Genomic DNA, 20,059 nt, shown 5'->3' on the forward strand with positions numbered 1-20,059 from the left:
AAAGGACACCATCCACAGACCAAAACGGCAGCCCACAGAATGGGAAAAGATTTTCACCAACTCCACATCTGACAAAGGGCTAGTATCCAAAATATATAAAGAATTCAAGACATTGGACTTCAACAAACCAAATAATCCAATTAAACAATAGGGTACAGACCTAAACAGAGAACTCTCAATACAGGAATCTCAAATGAATGAGAAACACTGAACACTCTTAGCCATCAGGGAAATGGAAATCAAAATGACTCTGAGATACCATCTAACAACTGTCTAAATATCTAAGACCAAAAACACAAGTGACAGCTCATGCAGGAGAAGATGTGGAGCAAGGTCCACTCCTCCATTGCTGGTGGGAATGCAAACTTGTACAGCCACTTTGGAATTCAATATGGCAGTTTCTCAAAAAATTGGGAATTAATCTACTTCAGGACCCAGCTAGACCACTCCTGGGCATATACCCAAAGGACATTCTATCCTATCACAAGGACACTTGCTCAACTATGTTCATAGCAGCTTTATTTATAATAACCAGAAACTGGAAACAACCTAGATATCCCTCAACCAAAGAAGGGATAAAGAAATGTAGTACATTTATACAACGGAGTATTCTCAGCTGTTAAAAACAACAGGCATCAGAAAATTTGCAGACAAATGGACAGAACTAGAAAAAATATTATCCTGAATGAAGTAATCCAGACCCAGAAAGATAAACATGGTATGTACTCATTTATAAGTGGATATTAGCTGTAAAATAAAAGATAACCATGATATTGTCCACAGACCCAGAGAGGCTAAGTAACAAGTAGGGCCTACAGGCTGGGCAGAATGGAAGAATCTCCCTGGGAAGGGGAAATAGAACAGAATTTACAGGTGAATTAGGTAGGGGCTGGTCAGGTTAGGAACAGGAGGGATTAGTTGGGTCGGGGAGGGAGAAAATACTGAGAGAACTATTGGAATAAGGGGGCATGTTAGGGTCAAGGCAGAAACCAGGTAAAACAGAAACTCCATGGGATATACGAGAGTAACCCTACCGAAGACTCTTAGTAATAGGAAACACAGAGACTGAAATGGCTATATTCTGCAACTAGGAAGGGCCTCAATTGAGACACCAATCCAGTCACACAACTTTCACCCTACAGTTTGTCTTGCCTGCAGAGTGTTCTGAGACCAGAGCTTAGCAGAATCCTCATCAAAGAGACCAGAGTGACTTCATCCAGGAACTGTGGGAGCAGATGCAGAGTCCCACAGCCAGACATTAGGTGGTGCTTGCGGAGTCCTGCAGAGGAGGGTAAGGGAGGATCAGAGGAACGAGCGAACTCAGGGGCACCGAAAACACACCCCACAGAATCAATTGACTAATGAGGGCTTGCTGATAACAGGGAGCTTGTGAGGGTCTGATCTAGGCCTTCTCCACATATGTCCATGGCTGAGTAGCTTGGTGTTCTTGTGAGATTCCTAATAGTGGGAGCAGGGGCTGTCTCTGACTCTTTTGCCTACTTATGAGATGCTTTTCCTCCTAGTGGGTCGTCTTGTCCAGCCTTGATGTGATGGTATGTGCCTGGTATTATTGTAGCATTATTATTCAATGTTTGGGTGATGTCCCTGGGAGGCCTGCTCTGTCCTGAGGGGAGGTGGAATGGGGATGGACCTGGGGGAAAGAGGAGTTGGGGAAGCTGGGGTAAGGGGAGGGAGGAGAAACTGTAGTTGGGATGTAATGTATTAAAGAATAAAGGAAAAAGGCAGCCTGAGAAGTCAAGCCATGGTGAGCAAGCCAGTAAGCAGCAGCCGCCATGGTCTCTGCATCAGTCCCTGCCTCCAGGTCCCTGTCCTCTTTGAGTTCCTGTGTGACGTCCTTCCGTGATGGACTACAATGCAGAAGTGAGAGTCACAGAAACCATTTCCTCCCAACTTGGCTTTTGGTCATTCATCACGGCAATAGTAACCCCAACTAAGACACATATAGACCCACTGGTTTATCTATTTCTAAGTATATTTAAATTGTAAATTACTTTTAATTTATTTGTGTGTGTACACGTGTAGGTGGGCACAGCATGTTGTATGTGTGAGATCAGAGGACAATTTCTGGGAGGTGGTCTCTCCTTCCAGCATGCAGGTCCCCAATTGATGCAGCTCAGGTTGCTAGACTTGGTAGCAAGTGTCTCACCTGCTAAGCCATCTCACTGGCCCATCTCTCTTCCTTTGTATTTTTATTTCTATGTATCTTATAGTCAGACTGAACTCAGTGGAGTGTGTTGTCATAAAGCAAAGTAGTTTTTATAATTAATAAAAGTGTAACGAATACGTTCTAGAGTCAGAGTCAATTAGAGATGGATAGTTTGTAACTTTCAGGAAAAGGTTTGGATTACTCTCAAACCTCCAGAACAAATTTACTTTACAATCTTCAGATGAAGTCTCAGGAATCCTAGGAGGATGGATGAACCCAAGAAAAACTGCATCGTAAGTTTGCTATGGTAACTCAAGCGCTTTCATCATGACTCCTTCGGTTGACTAGCCCTGGCAAGGGTCCCTCTTCTCAGACCATCCTCACAGCCAGTTCTCATGAGAACTTCCCAGGAAAGCTGGACTGTGGGTGAGCTGAGAGCATAGTAGCTGCTGATGGAGCCTTGGGGGACTTTCCTTTCTTCTTTCTGAAATTACTCCCAAAGCCCCTTTAAATAAGTACTTCTCTGATTCATACTTAAACTTTTTTCCTGTTTTGGCCTGCGTGCCTCCATTCCACATATGGTCAGTCTCTTCATAGAAGAAAAAAATGTCAAGTTTTACATCATCTTTTCCCTGGAAGGATAGTTCCAAGCTGTCTTCCACCAATAGGGAAAACGAAAACCTTCACAGACTGAAACAACAGAAACACATTTCCTACTTTAAATAAAGAAAAATGTTTTATATAGTGAGCATTAATTCTAAGATGCACGCTTTTAAAACTTAAATCCCTGTCAAAGTGGGATACTATACTAGCCTTTCTTAAATGCATATACAATAATGTTTCTTAAATGATGACAATTCATGAGTAAATGTCTCATGGTAGTTAAAACTGTCACTCTGCAGGGAAAACAAAAGTAAGAATTTCAGAGCCCCGTTCCAACAAATGAGGAAAGGAAAGTTATCCTAAAAGTAAAGTTCACATCGGACTTGGTGCATGTGTCTTCAACAGCATCAAATAGTAATTTATGTGACCCTCAAGGAGATGAACGCTAATGGATCCATCTGTAGGTAGTGCCAGACACCAGCCTTTGGCAAGTATCTGCTCAGTGACTAAAGCTACTGCTTTGGCCTCAGAAAACACTAAATTTTTTTTAAATAAATTAGAATGATTACTTCTGATGGGGAGAAATAATTTTCCAGGAATGAAAAAAAAATTCCCTGGGAACAAATTAAGAGCAGCATCATCAAAAAGGATCATGGGCATTGTGAAGAGCAATCAAATTGTCCAGAGTTCATTTGGGCCATAGTGAGTGCCCTTGCCCATGTTAACCTCTGAGGAAGTTGCTTACCTTAGCACACGTGAGACAAACAAGAAACTGAAGCACTTGTTAAACATGGCTCAATATCTCTATCCCTTAGCAATCGATGGGATATTTGTGCTGATGATTATTATGACATCTAATCCTAAGTGAGCATTTAATTAGACAACTCAGAAACAAATATAACTTCAAACAGAGTAGCAGGACTCTATCTTTAGATTAATTTTGTGCCATATTATTGCATAACAAAATAGCAACACATTCACTTACAAGAGCCCAAGTTCCTTCTTTCATATTATCAATAAAAGGCATATTTTTGAACTTTTCCTTAACTGGTATAGAAATGATAAGGGATAATAGGCTTCCACAGCCCATCCTGGTAAGTGCTGGGTGCTAAAACTATGTTTGACATACCTTTAATCATGTATAAGTTAGTTAAGGTAAACTTTACAACTGAGACACATTATTTATGAAATTAAGTTCATTGTCACCAACCTTCCCAAACTTGTGTTTTAGTGGAAGTCCAGCATTCTGAAATGCCAAAATAATGTCAGGTTTGTAATCTTGTATAAAAATTCCCAGGTCGACATCTTTGCTATAAGGAATAATACTGCACTGCCGATACCATCCTAAAAAGGGGAGGAGGATAAAATATGTTTAAATTATATTTGGAAGATTAGTTATTATCATGAACAAACCTTATAGTAATGGCTATCATTTCATATGGTTGGGGTTGGGGTTCTTTATTAAAATTATTTTTTAAAAGTTAAATCCCAAACTAAACCACTTGGTTGCAGTAGTTACCTTGAAAAATCAATCTCCTTGCTTTTTTCCCTCCCCACCCCTTCCCTCCCTTGTTCCCTCCCTTCCCTCCCTCTCTCCTCTCCTTCCCTCTCTCCCTTCCTTCCTTACCCTGGCCTGAGTGCTCAGCTTCCTCAAAAGTTTGAATGAAGACAGACATGGTGGCTGACACTTTTAGGTCAGCCTGTTTGGTCTACATAGTGAGTTTCAGAACAGCCAGGGCTACACAGTGAGATCCTGTGTAAAAAAAAAAAAAATTCAGGATACATAATAATTTCTGACCAGATCATCAGCTTTAATAATGTATTAATTGGTCCATTCACTTAAACAATTGCTGTTCAGAGTGTTTAAATGTTAAAGTTTAATGATTGAGACTGCTTTAAGATGTGTTAAGTCTGACTCTGGGTCAGAAATCTGACATTCACAGTCCGGTTTCCCGAGTCTCCTCAAGTACCTGTTTCCTGTCTGCAGCGTTGACTAGTGTGGTAGTTAAGGACAGACTTCTACACAGAGTATTATTTTTATGCTCATGATCTGTCTTAGTTTTCTGAGGCAGGGTTTCATGATTACAGCCAGGCCGGCCTGCAACTTGTTCCTTGGCCCAGCCTCACCTGCAGCTTGCAACTCTCCTGCTTCAGTTTCCAGAGTGCTAGGTTTACAGGTGAGTCACCACCTCAGGACACAGGAAATTAAATAACACACACACACACACACACACACACACACACACACACACGCTCACTCAAGTACATGTAAACATAAAGGCACAAAATAATGCGTCAGAAGCATTTGTGTCTTCATCTTCATCACAGACACTGAATCTTGTCAGCTCCCCTGGAGGTCTCTGAACCCCACTCAGTAACTCCCTGTCTATCCTTCCCCTTCTAGGGATACATTCTATCTTCTTTGGGGATAACTTTTCCTTACTATTCTTAGTACCTTTATTCTATTTTAAATATAACCATGAACACAGTATAGCATATGCTATTATTCTTTTCTGCCTTGGGACACTCAGCATTGTAGGACCCATCCATGCTGTTGCCGAATTGCAGCAGATTTCACTGATGTATATAATACTTCAATGTAGGAGTATACAGATTACATATAACTTTAAACACATAATATCACTGATTTATTATTGTTTATTGTTATAGACAGACTTACCTGTCAAAAGCTCCAGGATAACGACCGAACTGTAACTTTCGAAAAGGAACAAACTTTCTGTCCACGTGTCCTTGGAGCCGCAGGTGACCATGCCAGAGGTAGTTGCCGCTCCTCTCATAAAAGAACACCAAGGGGATGGCGTGAGTGGCCAGCTTACAGACATAGTGCAGAGGGATTTCAGTTCCAGAAAGTGAGTCGATTCCATCTAGCCGAGGATCTTTGCTTTCAGTCTTTAAGCACTGAAATCCCATATTCTCAGCTATCTGAAACCAGCCATCCTAGAATAAGGAAAAGATCAAGCCTGAATATTTTAAACCAAATGCTAATAACAAAACTAAAGCAATTGTTACACCATTAATGAAGCCATATTTTTGTCTTGATTTGCTTTTTGCCAGAACATTGTAAAAAAGGACAGTAGGAAACAGAAGGCAGTGCGGAAAGAAGGAAGTAGCAAAACAAAGGTATGGGGAATGGAGAATAGGTCTCAGGACTCTGAAAATAACACAAATTTCTCCCGAAGGAGAAGAATGTTCATTTAGTGTCCTCCCATTAGTTTCTATGAAGTAGATGTTAGTAGGAAGAACAGAAAAGCAAACTTACAATTCTAATCTCCTAACACTTGAAAAATGTTATAACAGGGAAGGAAGATGGCGGCGGGGGCTAGGTGAGGTGTTGTGTAGGGGTGGGGAGCCACGGATCAATGACCCGTGCAGGTCGCTGGGGCAGATGAGACCCCTGTCGCACTGCAGGTGTGGGCTGGAGGGAGGAGATAGTGACATAGGAGTATGACGGCTCTATGAGCTGGTATGATGGGTGCTGCATGGGCTGCTCTGAAATTATTCAATGGTATGGCCAGTGAATGCCCATCAAGCAATAGCATCTTCACCCACATTCCTATGTCTGTCTGTGTCCCCCTCCTTCCTCATCCACCTCAATCCTTCTCTCTGTCCTGCCTCAGTCTCCCAAGTCCTGAGACTACCACATGAACCAGCTGGTTCTCTGCTATCTCTATGAAATTAGGGTTTGTCTATTTAGTCCCATATTCCTAACTGCATCTCCATATACTGAATTAGTGATGAGATGGAAAATGAGGTTTAAAAAGTATAATGAACACATCTCAAAGGTCCCCTCCCACATACTCCCTCATAACAACACTGCAAAGTCATTATATCTAGTAGAGAGATGGTCCCAATACCCACACTTTTCATCATGTACACTATTATTCAAATGTTCTAGGTTCCTTATAAGTTAATAGTACTTTTTAAATATCCAGGTTCAGAGAGTCAGAAGGAAGAAAGCAATATTATCAGTAGTAATACCCTACACCTCCAAATAGTTTGAAACTAAATAGGAGAAAGAATGTTGGATGGTATAGAGGTAAGAAGAGTGTTTCAAGCTCAAAGAAGTTTAACAGCTCCTTATGCTTTCAATGAACTTCTACCTATGAAGTATAAATAACTGAGAGGAAGCTGACAGACAATTAGTATCGCCTCATCCTACAAACACAACATTCCTAAAAACAAGGCTCATCTTCTTGTTAACCTGCACACTCAACGCCAGGTGCCAAGGCCAAGCTTTCTTTGTATTACCATGTCTGGCCTAGTGCTCGGTTAAATAAATGTTAGTTCGAAATTGTTAACTGGAGGACAAAGGAAGGAGGAAGAGTAATTAAGGCAGAGCCTGACTCAGTCTCTCACAAGATCTGCACTGTAGACAGTAAAATTTAATACAAATGGACATGTGAGAGAAACAAACAACAGAAAAATAAAAACGCAGGGAACATTGTAATCTTCAATCCTGACAAGTGATGGAAACTGTAGACAGAAATTTGATTTTCACTACAGCCCTACATTAGGAGAGGAGCCTGAATTTTTAAGCAGTTGAATTGGTTGAGTTTGGAGTAAGTACATTTCTAGTGAGCTTGCAGATTATTTTATACAAAATTTACTGGAAAAAGATCATATATCATAATTCCTACCATTTTGAAGTGTATAGTTAACTGTATAGTTAAATGTATGGATGTTGGAACACAGTCTAAAATGGAGTCATGCGAGGGGAATTCGGAGTGCTTGTGAGACAACTCCAAAAAAACAAGAAATCAAAATCCTCTCTAGTAAAAATCCTCAAAATCCTCCTCAGGTCTCTGAGGTTTACAGTTATATACCCATGCAATAGCAGTGCTCTAGCTAAAGCAAGGTCACCAGGCTTGAATTCTTACAGGGTCATAAAGGCAGACAAGAGTTTTCTTTAGGTAGTGACTGTCAGGCTTTCTTTTATAACCCAAAGGGGGAGAGGTAAAGCAGGAGGACCACTAAGAGCTAAAATTGGTTAATATATCAGAAAAAGGGCATTTATGTGCTCAAACTACATTCCTAGGGGTGGTTAGGTAAATTTTAGGAGTCTATAATGTTAGTATAAATACCATTAAGGCTTTATAAGAAAGGAGGGTCTGAGTTTAATTTACCTTAATTCAGAAGATCATTTGGCCTTGGATGCTTGGTAGGTATTTCCAATAAAATGCACCATTATGAGTTCTTGGAAACATACATAGCATACAAGGAAATCATTGCAGGAATCAGCTAATATATACATACAACAGCTAAAATATCACCAAGACTTCTTAAGCCATGGCTTGACCTTAGGAAATTTCCTTGACCTTTCCAAGTAGTAGCTTTTGTGATAGCTGAATTCCATTACATTTTCCTGTGGCTTGCAGCACTTAACCCTCAGAGTATATATAGTCCGATGCTCTGAATAAAGTTGGCTATCAAATGAGACTTTACTCCACCTCATTCTTAAGCCCTGCTCTCTCAGGTTCATGACTCCAACGAGAGCAGTAAACATACGGTTACAGTAGTATTACTATCACCTCTACCTAGAACTTTACACTATGTCAAAACTACATTCTTATTAGCAGTCACTCCCCAGTCTATTTCCTCTGTGACACCAATATGAGCAATGCTGTCACAAAAACCATGTTTTGAATGGCAAACCCTCCTACAGACTCACAATTTGCCACTATTTTACTTGCTTAGTAAAACACACACACACACACACACACACACACACACACACACACACAAACTCCAAAACTCCAAAAACCAAAGCCAAAACAAACAAAAAAATCCCACAAAACGGTTCATATTCACAGCTGGGCACGGCGGAGCAAACTTATAATTCCATTATTAGGGAGGCTAAGTCCAGAAGACCATTAGTGGGTTCTAGGCCAACCTGGACTATATAGTGAGACCCTTCATCACAAAACAAAGCAAAACAAGCAAGGGAATCCAACTCCTCACTTGTCTGCACAAGCAAGCACACAGCTAACTACAGCTGTAAACTGGTGTCACCGCCGGATCTCCAGGATGTAAGGTAGGCCTTCACTCTGTTGAGCAGTGCTACATTTCATTTCCTTGGCATTAATCCTCTCCTTCTCTTAGGTGACTTTTTCTGTTCTTTTCTCTTTTTAAAACATTTTCCATATCCCCTCTGCCACCATATTGCATTGCTTTCTCTTTCCTAAGAAAAGAAAAGGAAGTAGAGACCTTTCAAACCCTCCCAATACTTTACCACCAACTGAGATTACATTCAAACAGTCTGACTGCCCTCTTCTCCTAAGAGATGAACTGCCTACATTCCTCTTTACAGCCACTTCTCTACTGACTACATCTCAGGTCCTCTTGCTTGGCCAAAGACATCGCTCTGGTAGACCATTCCTATGAATATACAAACCCAAAATTATTTTTTCTATTAAAAATAATTACAAGAAACAAAACAAACCAAAACCTATTGACAGACCTTTCCTCCAACAATTTCTTTTTCTCCATGGTGCAAAACTCCCAATGTCACTCTCATTGCCTTTAATTCTTTCCTATCAATTCACTTGAGCTCAAATCCGCTCCACCAGACACTCACAACTACCACTGACCTCCACAATGCTAATTCCATTGGTTGGTAGCTCTTATCTCATTTCATCTACCAAGACTTGGTAGCATCTGCCTCACTGGAACGCTTCATTTACTGGACTCTCCAGAGTCCATAATACAGACATTTCCTGCACTGTCTCGCCTTTTTTTTAAAAAAAATGTTTTCAAGGTTGTTGCTAGAGTTTTCCTGCCTGGCCAACAGTCAGGACAAACTCTCTCACCCGCCAGTCCCACAGCCACTCAGACCCGACCAAGTACACAGAGACTTATATTGCTTACAAACTGTATGGCCGTGGCAGGCTTCTTGCTAACTGTTCTTACAGCTTAAATTAATCCATTTCCATTAATCTATACCTTGCCACATGGCTCGTGGCTTACCGGCATCTTCACATGCGGCTTGTCATGGTGGCTGCTGGCAATGTCTCTCCCACCCAGCTTCCTGTTCTCTCAATTCTCCTCTCTGTTAGTCCCGCCTATACTTCCTGCCTGGCCACTGACCAATCAGTGATTTATTCATTGACCAATCAGCAACACATTTGACATACAGACCATCCCACAGCACTTCCCCTTTTCTTTTCTTAAAAAGGAAGGTTTTAACCTTTACACATCTCCAAAGTCAGCTTGGTATATTTGGGAATTTGGGCGTAGTTTTTCTTACTACTTCCTGCTGGAGGGGGGCGCTGTATCTTATGGGGACACAAAGAATATTTTAGGGTTATGGAGTAGTCCATGAGGGTGTATTGTCTGAGCCAGTTGCCTTGAAACAGTTCTGGATGTTGGATCATCTGGGCCATGGTGTCATCAGAGACCTTTCGGGTAGTCTTGGCTGGTCAAACCTGATGTGTCTTAATCTGGAACAAATCCATAGCCTCTGGCTTTCTGTGGAAACAAAAGCAGAGCCTCCTTTCCAAAGCAACATATCCTTACATCCAAATTTTGAAGTCAAGGTACCTTTAAAATATACATTTTGGCATAACTCAACAGCTTTTGTAATCAAATATTTTTCTTTAGTTACGAATATCAAAGAGAACATAATCCAGATTCTCTGTGTGGTAGCCATCTTTACGTGGCTTATATTTTTATATTAGCTTGAGCCTATTGCTTTGAACTGTAGCCTTCTAAGCCTGAAATGGCGCTGGCGCTGTTGGCTCCACCCACGTCAGCTTCCCAACATGGTGGTGATACGTTTTCCGCCAGTTCTGGGAGCCATCAACTCTCAGAAATAGTGGGTCTATGCTTCTATCAAAGCAGTGTGTAGCCTAGAAACCTCTTTTTTTTTTTTTTTTTTTTTGTACTAGCAAAGGCTAAATCCACCACACAGTTTAATGTGCCACTTGCAGAGGCCTCATTCCCATGCAGGTCAAGCATGCATGCATGCTAGGAACCTGCCAGTAGCTCAAACCAACAGACAACTAGGAACTGTTTTTAGCTCCGTTTTAGAATCTTTTTTCTCAGGTTTTAAATGGTGTCCAACGTGGTGGCAAGAGTTTCCACCTAAAACCTGAGAAAAAAGATTCTAAAACGGAGCTAAAAACAGTTCTAGTTGTCTCTTTCAAGTTAGCGGCAGCCTGCCAGTTTGAGCTACTGGCGGGTTCCTAGCGTGCATGCATGCTCGACCTGCAGTATGGTGGGAATGAGGCCTCTGCAAGTGACACATTAAACTGTGTGGTGGATTTAGCCTTTGCTAGTACAAAACAAAAAAAAAAGGTTTCTGGGCTACACGCTGCTTTGATAGAAGCATAGACCCACTATTTCTGAGAGTTGATGGCTCCCAGAACTGGCGGAAAACGTATCACCACCATGTTGGGAAGCTGACGTGGGTGGAGCCAACAGTGCCAGCGCCATTTCAGGCTTAGAAGGCTACAGTTCAAAGCAATAGGCTCAAGCTAATATAAAAATATAAGCCACGTAAAGATGGCTACCACACAGAGAATCTGGATTATGTTCTCTTTGATATTCGTAACTAAAGAAAAATATTTGATTACAAAAGCTGTTGAGTTATGCCAAAATGTATATTTTAAAGGTACTTTGACTTCAAAATTTGGATGTAAGGATATGTTGCTTTGGAAAGGAGGCTCTGCTTTTGTTTCCACAGAAAGCCAGAGGCTATGGATTTGTTCCAGATTAAGACACATCAGGTTTGACCAGCCAAGACCACCCGAAAGGTCTCTGATGACACCATGGCCCAGATGATCCAACATCCAGAACTGTTTCAAGGCAACTGGCTCAGACAATACACCCTCATGGACTACTCCATAACCCTAAAATATTCTTTGTGTCCCCATAAGATACAGCGCCCCCCTCCAGCAGGAAGTAGTAAGAAAAACTACGCCCAAATTCCCAAATATACCAAGCTGACTTTGGAGATGTGTAAAGGTTAAAACCTTCCTTTTTAAGAAAAGAAAAGGGGAAGTGCTGTGGGATGGTCTGTATGTCAAATGTGTTGCTGATTGGTCAATGAATAAATCACTGATTGGCCATTGACTAGGTAGGAAGTGTAGGTGGGACAAGGAGGAGAATAAAGCTGGGAAGTGGAAGGCTGAGGCAGAGAGACACTGCCAACCGCCATGATGAGAAAGAGCATGTGAAGATGCCGGTAAGCCACGAGCCATGTGGCAAGGTATAGATTAATGGAAATGGATTAATTTAAGCTGTAAGAACAGTTAGCAAGAAGCCTGCCACGGCCATACAGTTTGTAAGCAATATAAGTCTCTGTGTTTACTTGGTCGGGTCTGAGTGGCTGTGGGACTGGCAGGTGAGAGAGATTTGCCCTGACTGTGGGCCAGGCAGGAAAACTCAATCTACACAAGGTTTCTCTGTGTAGTCCTGGTTGTCTTAGAACTCAGAGATCTGCCTCCTGAGTACTGAATATGCCACTACTGCCAGCAAGTCTAGTAGCTTTTACTTAAAATGTATTTATTGTATGTTTATGAGTATTTAACCTATACATATATACCACATGTGTGAAGTGTCTGCAGAGGCCAGAGAGGGCATCAATTTTCCTTGAACTGGAGTTACAAGAGATTGTCAGATACCACAAAAGTCAAAGATCAAGTGAAAATCTTTGCACAATTTTACCAAGCAACCCACTTAAAACTATTCCAAAAGCCTTTTCTGCATATGTTCTACATGGCTGTAAGGTTAGTTCCCATTCCTAATGATAACATGAGAAGTTGTTCAATGTGAACAACTGCTGCCATTCTTCTTTCAAATCTCTCCCTCTAACGGAAAACAAATTACTGAACAAATGGGAAGCTGGCCCAGAATAACAGCCTGTGAGTGGCCTGCTAGTAATAAGGCACTGGGGGGGGGGGGGAGCTTGTCTGATTAGGAAGAACAATATAAGGCTTGCTCCAGTTACTGCTTTGTTTTTTACTTAGCCATCAACCCCAATATTTTCAATTATCCTACAGCATTCTGAAAGCCATCTCATCTCATATCTCCCAATCTGAACATACTCTGTTTAGACAGACTTTTACTTATATTTCAGAGCGGCTGCAGTAAAGACACAAGCTTTAGGTCCTGAACACTTTAATCATGAGCAAGAAACACTCAATCTAGATCCGAGTTAACTCATGCATAAAACAGTGAGAAATAGGCTCACAAGGACTCTATAATCACTTACTTCAACTTTATTTTTTTATTGGTTTTTTTTTTTTTTTTTTTTTGGTTTTTCGAGACAGGGTTTCTTTTTGTAGCTTTGCACCTTTGCACCTTTCCTGGAACTCGCTTTGTAGACCAGGACAGCCTGGAACTCACAGAGATCCGCCTGTCCCTGCCTCCCGAGTGCTGGGATTAAAGGTGTGTGCCACCATCACCCCCCACCCCTGGCAGCTTTATTTTTATTTGTTTGTTTGTTAGTTTATTAAGGGGTGGGAGAAGGTGTGTCACAGGATATGTACAGAGGTCAGAGGACAACTTTCAGGAGTCGGTTCTCTCCTTCTACGATGTGGGTTCCAGGAATTGAACTGATTGTCCAGTGGGGAGGCAAGTGACCTTACCACTGAGTGATCTCACTAGCCTCTCAACTTGATTTTCAAAATGGTAATGTAAACCTTCAGTAGGAAAAATAAGCTTCTGGAAACTATTGTCTTTGATCATATACATGTAGAAAACACTAAATGAGATGCATCACATCAAGTAGACTAGTTTAGCTCGGTTGGTAATATTGCTAAGAATCCTAACCAAAGGAAGCAAAGCTCAGAGAAGTGACCAGCTGAAAGCCAGATGACTAAACAAAGACTTGAACTCTGAGCCCAGACTCAAGAATTACTACTACTGCCAGGCAGAGGTGGTGCACCCCTTTAATCCCAGCACTCAGGAGGCAGAGGCAGGTGGATCTCTGAGAGTTTGAGGCCAGCCTGGTCTACATAGCTAGTTCCAAGACAACCAGGGCTACACAGAGAACCCCATGACAAACAAGAATCACTACTACTGCTATGACTATCAAATAGAGTAAGACCTTTGCCCTGCTAATCTCAGTTTTCCTGCTATATATCCTAGGTCTTAATAAGTCATCAGTAAATACAAGTTAGACAAGTGCCCTGAATTCAAACCACATTAACCTGTTAGGTGTAACAAGAAGAAAATAATCCCTAGAAACATGTCTTCTCCTTTTTGGTATGAACTGTAAGCCAATTATGAATGGATCCCAACTTCAGACAGGGAGACTCACAATTTTTTGAGTTTACAATAGGTGTGGAAGTATTATACACTGCATAGAAATGATACATTAAGTTTTGAACTTTTGTCTTTTCCTGGCCAAGTGACAGGCTATTCAATACTAACAGTGCTGTGGAGTTACCAGCCATATGATGATGAAGGTACTCAATTTCACAGCATACTATATTCCAAACTATGGTGTTCAGTAGGTGAGCCTTGTTATTTTTTACTTACAATATTTTGATCCTATAATGAGTTTATCAGGGTGTAATCTTACTGTAAGTCGAAGAATATCTGTACTTGAAAATTAGAGTCCATAGAATGCTCACAAAGCTACCATTCCACTAGAGTTTGTATTTTAGGATATGAGGGGAATGGCACTGTGGTATCTGTTACCCCACTGACTGTCAGGCTTAATTTGGCTGGCCAGGCAGGTGTCCCCGTCTTCCCTCATTGCTCCATGTCTTTCCCTCTTAAAGACGAGCACTCAGTCAGTCAAAGAGGACTGTTCTTGGGCCAAGGGTATATGAAGAGCTGTGCTCCCTGACAGAACATCCAAACAAACTAGTCTGCATTTCAAAAACCTGAACGACTGTCCTGAATCTGAAAAGTCAAGCCTATTCCTCTATGAAATACAGTATAATTGTTCATTACCTTTAATAATTAGATAATTGGATTGGTATCCGTTGTTGACCACAGAAAATACAAACTCATCTAGTTAAGTGGCTAGGGCCTAGAGAACATCTACAGGAAATTCCAAACATAAGAAGTAGGCCTTCTTTACTCTAAGAGAGCAAATAGTCCCCTTCCCTCGACTGTGACGGACTTAGGGTAATCTCTCCTAAGATCCTGGAAAGCTATGTAGTCATCCCAACATGGTGCTACAGGCATTTACTACTACGAGAAGCTACTGGACTCCAAACCAGTATCTCCACATCTTCAGTCCTACAAACAGCAATGAAGGTAAGTTCTCCGACAATTCCTCTGGTAGATTCTAAATCAAAACACACACTATAAGACAAAGTAAGTTTGATAACATATCAAAATTATTAAGTGACTTCATTTAACTGATACTAATTTGCGGAACAATAAGTTTCATTTATTAGAAAACGTGACTAGATTAAATATTATTGAAACATTACTTTTGATTTAATTGTATATTACAAAAACATTTCATTGTAATTTTGAACTGACTACTACATTCTACAAAGTTGAGAACCCCTGTAAGAAAACATTCTGTAAAGGTTCAACATTATTAATTGAATATACTGCAATGTAAATGTTAAGGAAACACAAAGCCACAATGATGTCTAATAAGAAAAAACAGAATTACCTTTGGTGACAAACAGTGCTTGTAGTAGTACAACTGAAACAGCAGAAATGCAGAACTAGTCAGTGTTAAAAGGGCCAAGATTACGTTCTTATTGATTCTACTCATTGGTGTGTGGTGTTCTCTTGGATGTTCTCAACAGTAACCAAGCTGTTTTCATCTTCTTCATGAAACAGGAAGGTAATCTTGTTTTCTGTGAACAAAGAGATACTTCTGAAAAGATAAAAAGGCCAATGTGGCAAAAATAAAAAAGGAAATTAAATTAACTTTAACAAAGATTGATAGCACACACACAAAGTTATTTAGTGAAACATAGCAGTACATGGCTATAAGGCTAGCATTTGGTATGCTGAGGCAGGGGGTAGAAAGTACAAGGCCAGCCTGGGCTACACAGTGATCTAGACCAGCTTGAATTACATAGAAAGACCCTTTCTCGAACAAAAAAACAAACATAAAAAGAAAAACCAGAAAGAAAGAAAGCTAAGGAAAAGCCATCTGCGGTACTACAGAGCACTATGACCAGGAGGAATCCAGGGAGGGCCTTCTCCAATGTCTGTGACACACAGATGTGACCTGGGACCTCTGGATCTCAGAATGTATGTCTGACAAGTCCAAAGGTGATATCACTTCTGACCATACTGAGAACTACTTCCATGGGAAAGAAGTGAGAAAGTGTTTAGTCAGGATTACAGTATCTGTTTCTTTGTGGTGTGTGTGTGTGTGTGTGTGTGTGTGTGTGTGTGTGTGTGTGTGTGTTTGTGTTTGTTAGAATGCTCATGTATGAACCTGGTATTTGCAAGGGTAAAGAACAGCTTGGAAATCATTTTGGTCTTTCATCCTTGGTGTCAACTCAGATTACTTCTTTAGTTAGAAATTTAGTATGTATATACTTCCTACCTCCTCTCCAATACATCACCTTGCTTAAATATTTTTAAAACGTCCTATTGTGTTTAGCTTTATTTCTTCAAGAATACTAATACCTCTTTCACTCAATAATCTAAGTTTTCTGTCTTATGTTTTCTGGTTATAACAAGAAACTGGCAAATTATGCTACCTCTGTCTTCTTTCCTTTTCCTATTTATTTCTGCTTGGTTATTTCATTCTGTACTATAACTATGTGATTTTACTCTTATTGGCACACTGTTCCACAATCACCCTATATACCATGGGCACACGCAGTTTCTCTGCAGCTTATAAAAAAGAACAGATACATACTACTTATTTTCAGTGTTTGCATAGTTTAAACAGATGTCAGTGGAGTTTGCCTGTGAAGTCACAATTTACTTCCCCTGATAAGTTACAGAATTTATCACTGCCCTGAAATGCTAAATATTCTCGATTATCATTCAATTACACAGCATCACCTACGGGGAAATCTGATCTGTTTTCATGGAATGCACAGTGGAAGCACACATATTCCCTACGTTGTTGACCTAGACTATATAATGATAGTGATGAGTCATTTTTAAAAATCTAAAATGACAGTGATGAGTATATATTCATTTTTCCTTGGTCTTTGTGTATTCTTTCAACTTATAAAGATTTCTGTGTAGAACACTTCTGGAGTCATTTAAATACTTTTGTTGCAACACTGGGGTCTCTATTTCCAGAACTACAGTAAGTACATCTCCTTTCTTTCCTATTTCAGTTTGTTCAACTTCCAAAGCCTGTCATCAAGCCACCTCACTGAGGCTTCAATGCTGACTTTCCATTCTAATGTCTGTTATTCCTCCTTGTGCATCTTTTCTTCCTTAGCTCTGCCAGACTGCTCTCTTATAATTAACTCCTAGCTCTTGAGATAATAAACACTTTATTTTTTGCAGGGCTACTAACTGAACCCAAGGCTTCTATCCAGGACTGGCAAATTACCACCAAGGTACAGCCAACACTGTCATTTTAGAGATTTTTAAAAATGACTATTGATTATAAGTACATTCACGGGTATGTTCACATGTGTGCAGGTGCACATAAAGGACAGAGGTGGTCAATACCCTTGAAGCTGGAGTCACAGGGGGTTATTGTGAGTCACCTGACATAGGTACTAGGAAGTAAACTCAAGTCACTCAAGGAGCAGTATATGTCTTATCTACTGAGTCCTCCGTCTTTCATTTCAAAAGTTTAACTGTTTCATAAACTTCACCACCACTTAGGCCTGTACAATTTCATCTCCATTTTTCTCAAAAACACACGAGTATAAACTTCATCACGGGTTGTCACTTGTTTTCTGGTTTATTTTCTTCTTGTAGCATTTTTCATGGACCATGCTCATTTCCTTTTAATTACTTACCTTTGAATGGCCTGAGTGCCGCAAGACCAGTTATTCTTAGGAATACTGGGGTAGGAGAGAAGAGTATTACATTCTAGACTAGATGGAAGTTCTTTCTGACATAACAGTTTATACACGTGTGTTTGTGAGAAAAATGGAGAATGCATATTAGATGTTAGAAAAAGTTAAAACATTACTCCTTCATGAAAAACAGGTACCAAAGAGTCTGTGGCAATCTCTCCCTCTATTTTCCTGCTGTAAGGATAGTGCACTTGTGTATACCTTATTTCCCTTTCTTCTTGCTAGTTCATGCTGCCAAACAACTATGGATGTTCCAATGCCTCCCATATGTCCTAACCTATTGTAAACAGAAGAGCCATGTCTTTGTTCTGTCAGTTCAGAGATCTCTTTCTACAAGGATCTTCTTTTTACATATGGCAACCATTTTTCAAATATTTCAGTTTGGAGTTACAGCAATATTTGTCTATAGGAATCTGTATTGTGTTGTATGAGGGTAACTTCAGACAGAATAGAGAACAAATATTTTTACTCTGTCATTTTAAATCCTAAGTTTGGTGTGGAGCTTTGAAACAATCTAAATGAACTGACAGAGCTGAAGCCACATAAAATAAGCACTGTAAGAAATCAAATAAGATCAACTACTCAAGAGAAATGCAACAGAGATGAGAATTACCTATCCTATCTGCAAATAATATATCAAGGTGATGGGATAAATCATGATTTTCTCTATTAAACTGTGAAAATTAGCAGCATCAATCAACACTGATGGTCGTCCTAGTGTCTGCTGTCAGCTAAAACTTGCTACAATGATTTCTTCAGAGAAGGTCATGGATAACAATTATTTGTCACCCTCCAGATTTAGCTATTCCTCATACAAGTATTAAATAGCACACTAGTGTAATGCACGCTGCTTCTTGGTGAAATTTAAGCTGGCATTCAGTATACCATTGTTAAGCCTCTCTAAGCTCAACTATTTTAAAGTCCAAACTAATACACTATAGTTTTTTGGGATCTATCACTATTTTACAGCGAATACAACATTAATTCATTAATAATACAGAAACCACTTAAACAATGCAATGAGACAGTTTTAAAAAGAGGTATCTCAGAGCAACATCATAAGCCCTGGCTTCTTCAGTGGCAGAGGTCCTAATTCAAGATAATATTAGTGTACATAGTTCTTATTTATGACATTTTAGCCACCTTGTAAAAACAGTAAAAAGGATAATGCATTTCTTACTTTACACATGTGTAAAGAAGATACTGAATCATGTGTAATGGAAAATAGTATCAAGCTAATAAAATAAGCAGAGAAAAGGGGAAAACAGATGGCAAATGTACAGCTGATTGCTGATCATTTTACCTCATTACATCTCTTTCAGAGATGAAAGTGCAGCTTTGGATGTACACATTAGGTATTTAATGTTTCTTATATTCTCCTCTATTAAGCAATTTAAAATTAACATTTTAAAACAAGTTGAAAAAATAGCAAACGTTAGGGGTGTATCATCTACCCTTGGACTTTTACACTGGAGACTGACACATGAGGATCATGAATTCAAATGTATTCCAGACAAATTACTGACATCCAACCTAGGCTGAATAACAAACAACATCTAAAGGGAATTTGTGAAAATATGAAAAAGAAAACCAAGAATAAAAACCCACCACCCTTTCACAGACACCCTTACTTGAAAAGTATGATCAGCATTGCCTGATGTTTAAATAAACAATGGACTACTTAGATGATGGCCATTCTATTCTATACTTTGCAATAGAAAAATATCTATCTCTAAATGAAAGCACAATTGAGGATGAACAATGGCCACAGAGGAATATAAGGACCATAAATTGAATTTGACTAAATAGATTTGCAACACATATAGCACACTTTAATAACTACCTCAAATGTTGCAAAATAGAACCACAATGCACTGATCTCCAACATCAGTCTTGTGTGAACATGGTAATTTGCTTCCTTCAAGGCTATGATATTAAAGAGGTGAAGCAAGTCCTTTTTTATGAACCTGAAGACAACTGTGGTGTGTAAGTTCTTTACAAAATCATATACATGAATAGGGTTTCCTCTTGTATCAGTTCTTCCCTATTTCTTGATATCAAGATGATAGTAAAAGGTTTTAAAATATTTAAAGGGCTAGAGACATGGCTGAACAATTAAGATAAGTTCATTCCTAGGACCAAAGTCAGGTTTTTGACAACTTCCTATAATTCATGCTGCAAGAAACTCCAAAGGTCTAACCTTCTTGGGAACCAGAATGCACATGCACATAATCACACAAAGACACACTGACATCACATTAAAAATCTGTAAATAAATTTCCTCATGAATGCTTTTCTCTTGTAAGCATTCATTCTAGTAACACAAATCTTGAAACATTTAAAA

The 20,059-nt window shown here is 39.8% G+C and overlaps 1 protein-coding gene across 1 annotated transcript in view; it reads right to left on the reverse strand.

Annotated features, from left to right (window-relative positions):
• LOC128097023 (ribitol-5-phosphate transferase FKTN-like) overlaps positions 1 to 20,059 on the reverse strand; it is a 34,762-nt gene extending 14,703 nt beyond the window's left edge. The window contains exons 1-5 of the mRNA XM_052717219.1: positions 15,372 to 20,059; positions 5,451 to 5,728; positions 4,898 to 4,935; positions 3,977 to 4,114; positions 2,702 to 2,822 (exon numbers count right to left, since the gene is read on the reverse strand). Of these exons, the coding sequence (XP_052573179.1) occupies positions 2,702 to 2,822; positions 3,977 to 4,114; positions 4,898 to 4,935; positions 5,451 to 5,728; positions 15,372 to 15,476 (680 nt within the window). The 5' untranslated portion in view covers positions 15,477 to 20,059. The remainder of the gene's footprint in view (positions 1 to 2,701; positions 2,823 to 3,976; positions 4,115 to 4,897; positions 4,936 to 5,450; positions 5,729 to 15,371) is intronic.

This window comes from Peromyscus californicus, unplaced genomic scaffold (assembly GCF_007827085.1).
Source record: "Peromyscus californicus insignis strain IS unplaced genomic scaffold, ASM782708v3 Scaffold_5__1_contigs__length_169319896, whole genome shotgun sequence".
NCBI classification, from domain to species: domain Eukaryota; kingdom Metazoa; phylum Chordata; class Mammalia; order Rodentia; family Cricetidae; genus Peromyscus; species Peromyscus californicus.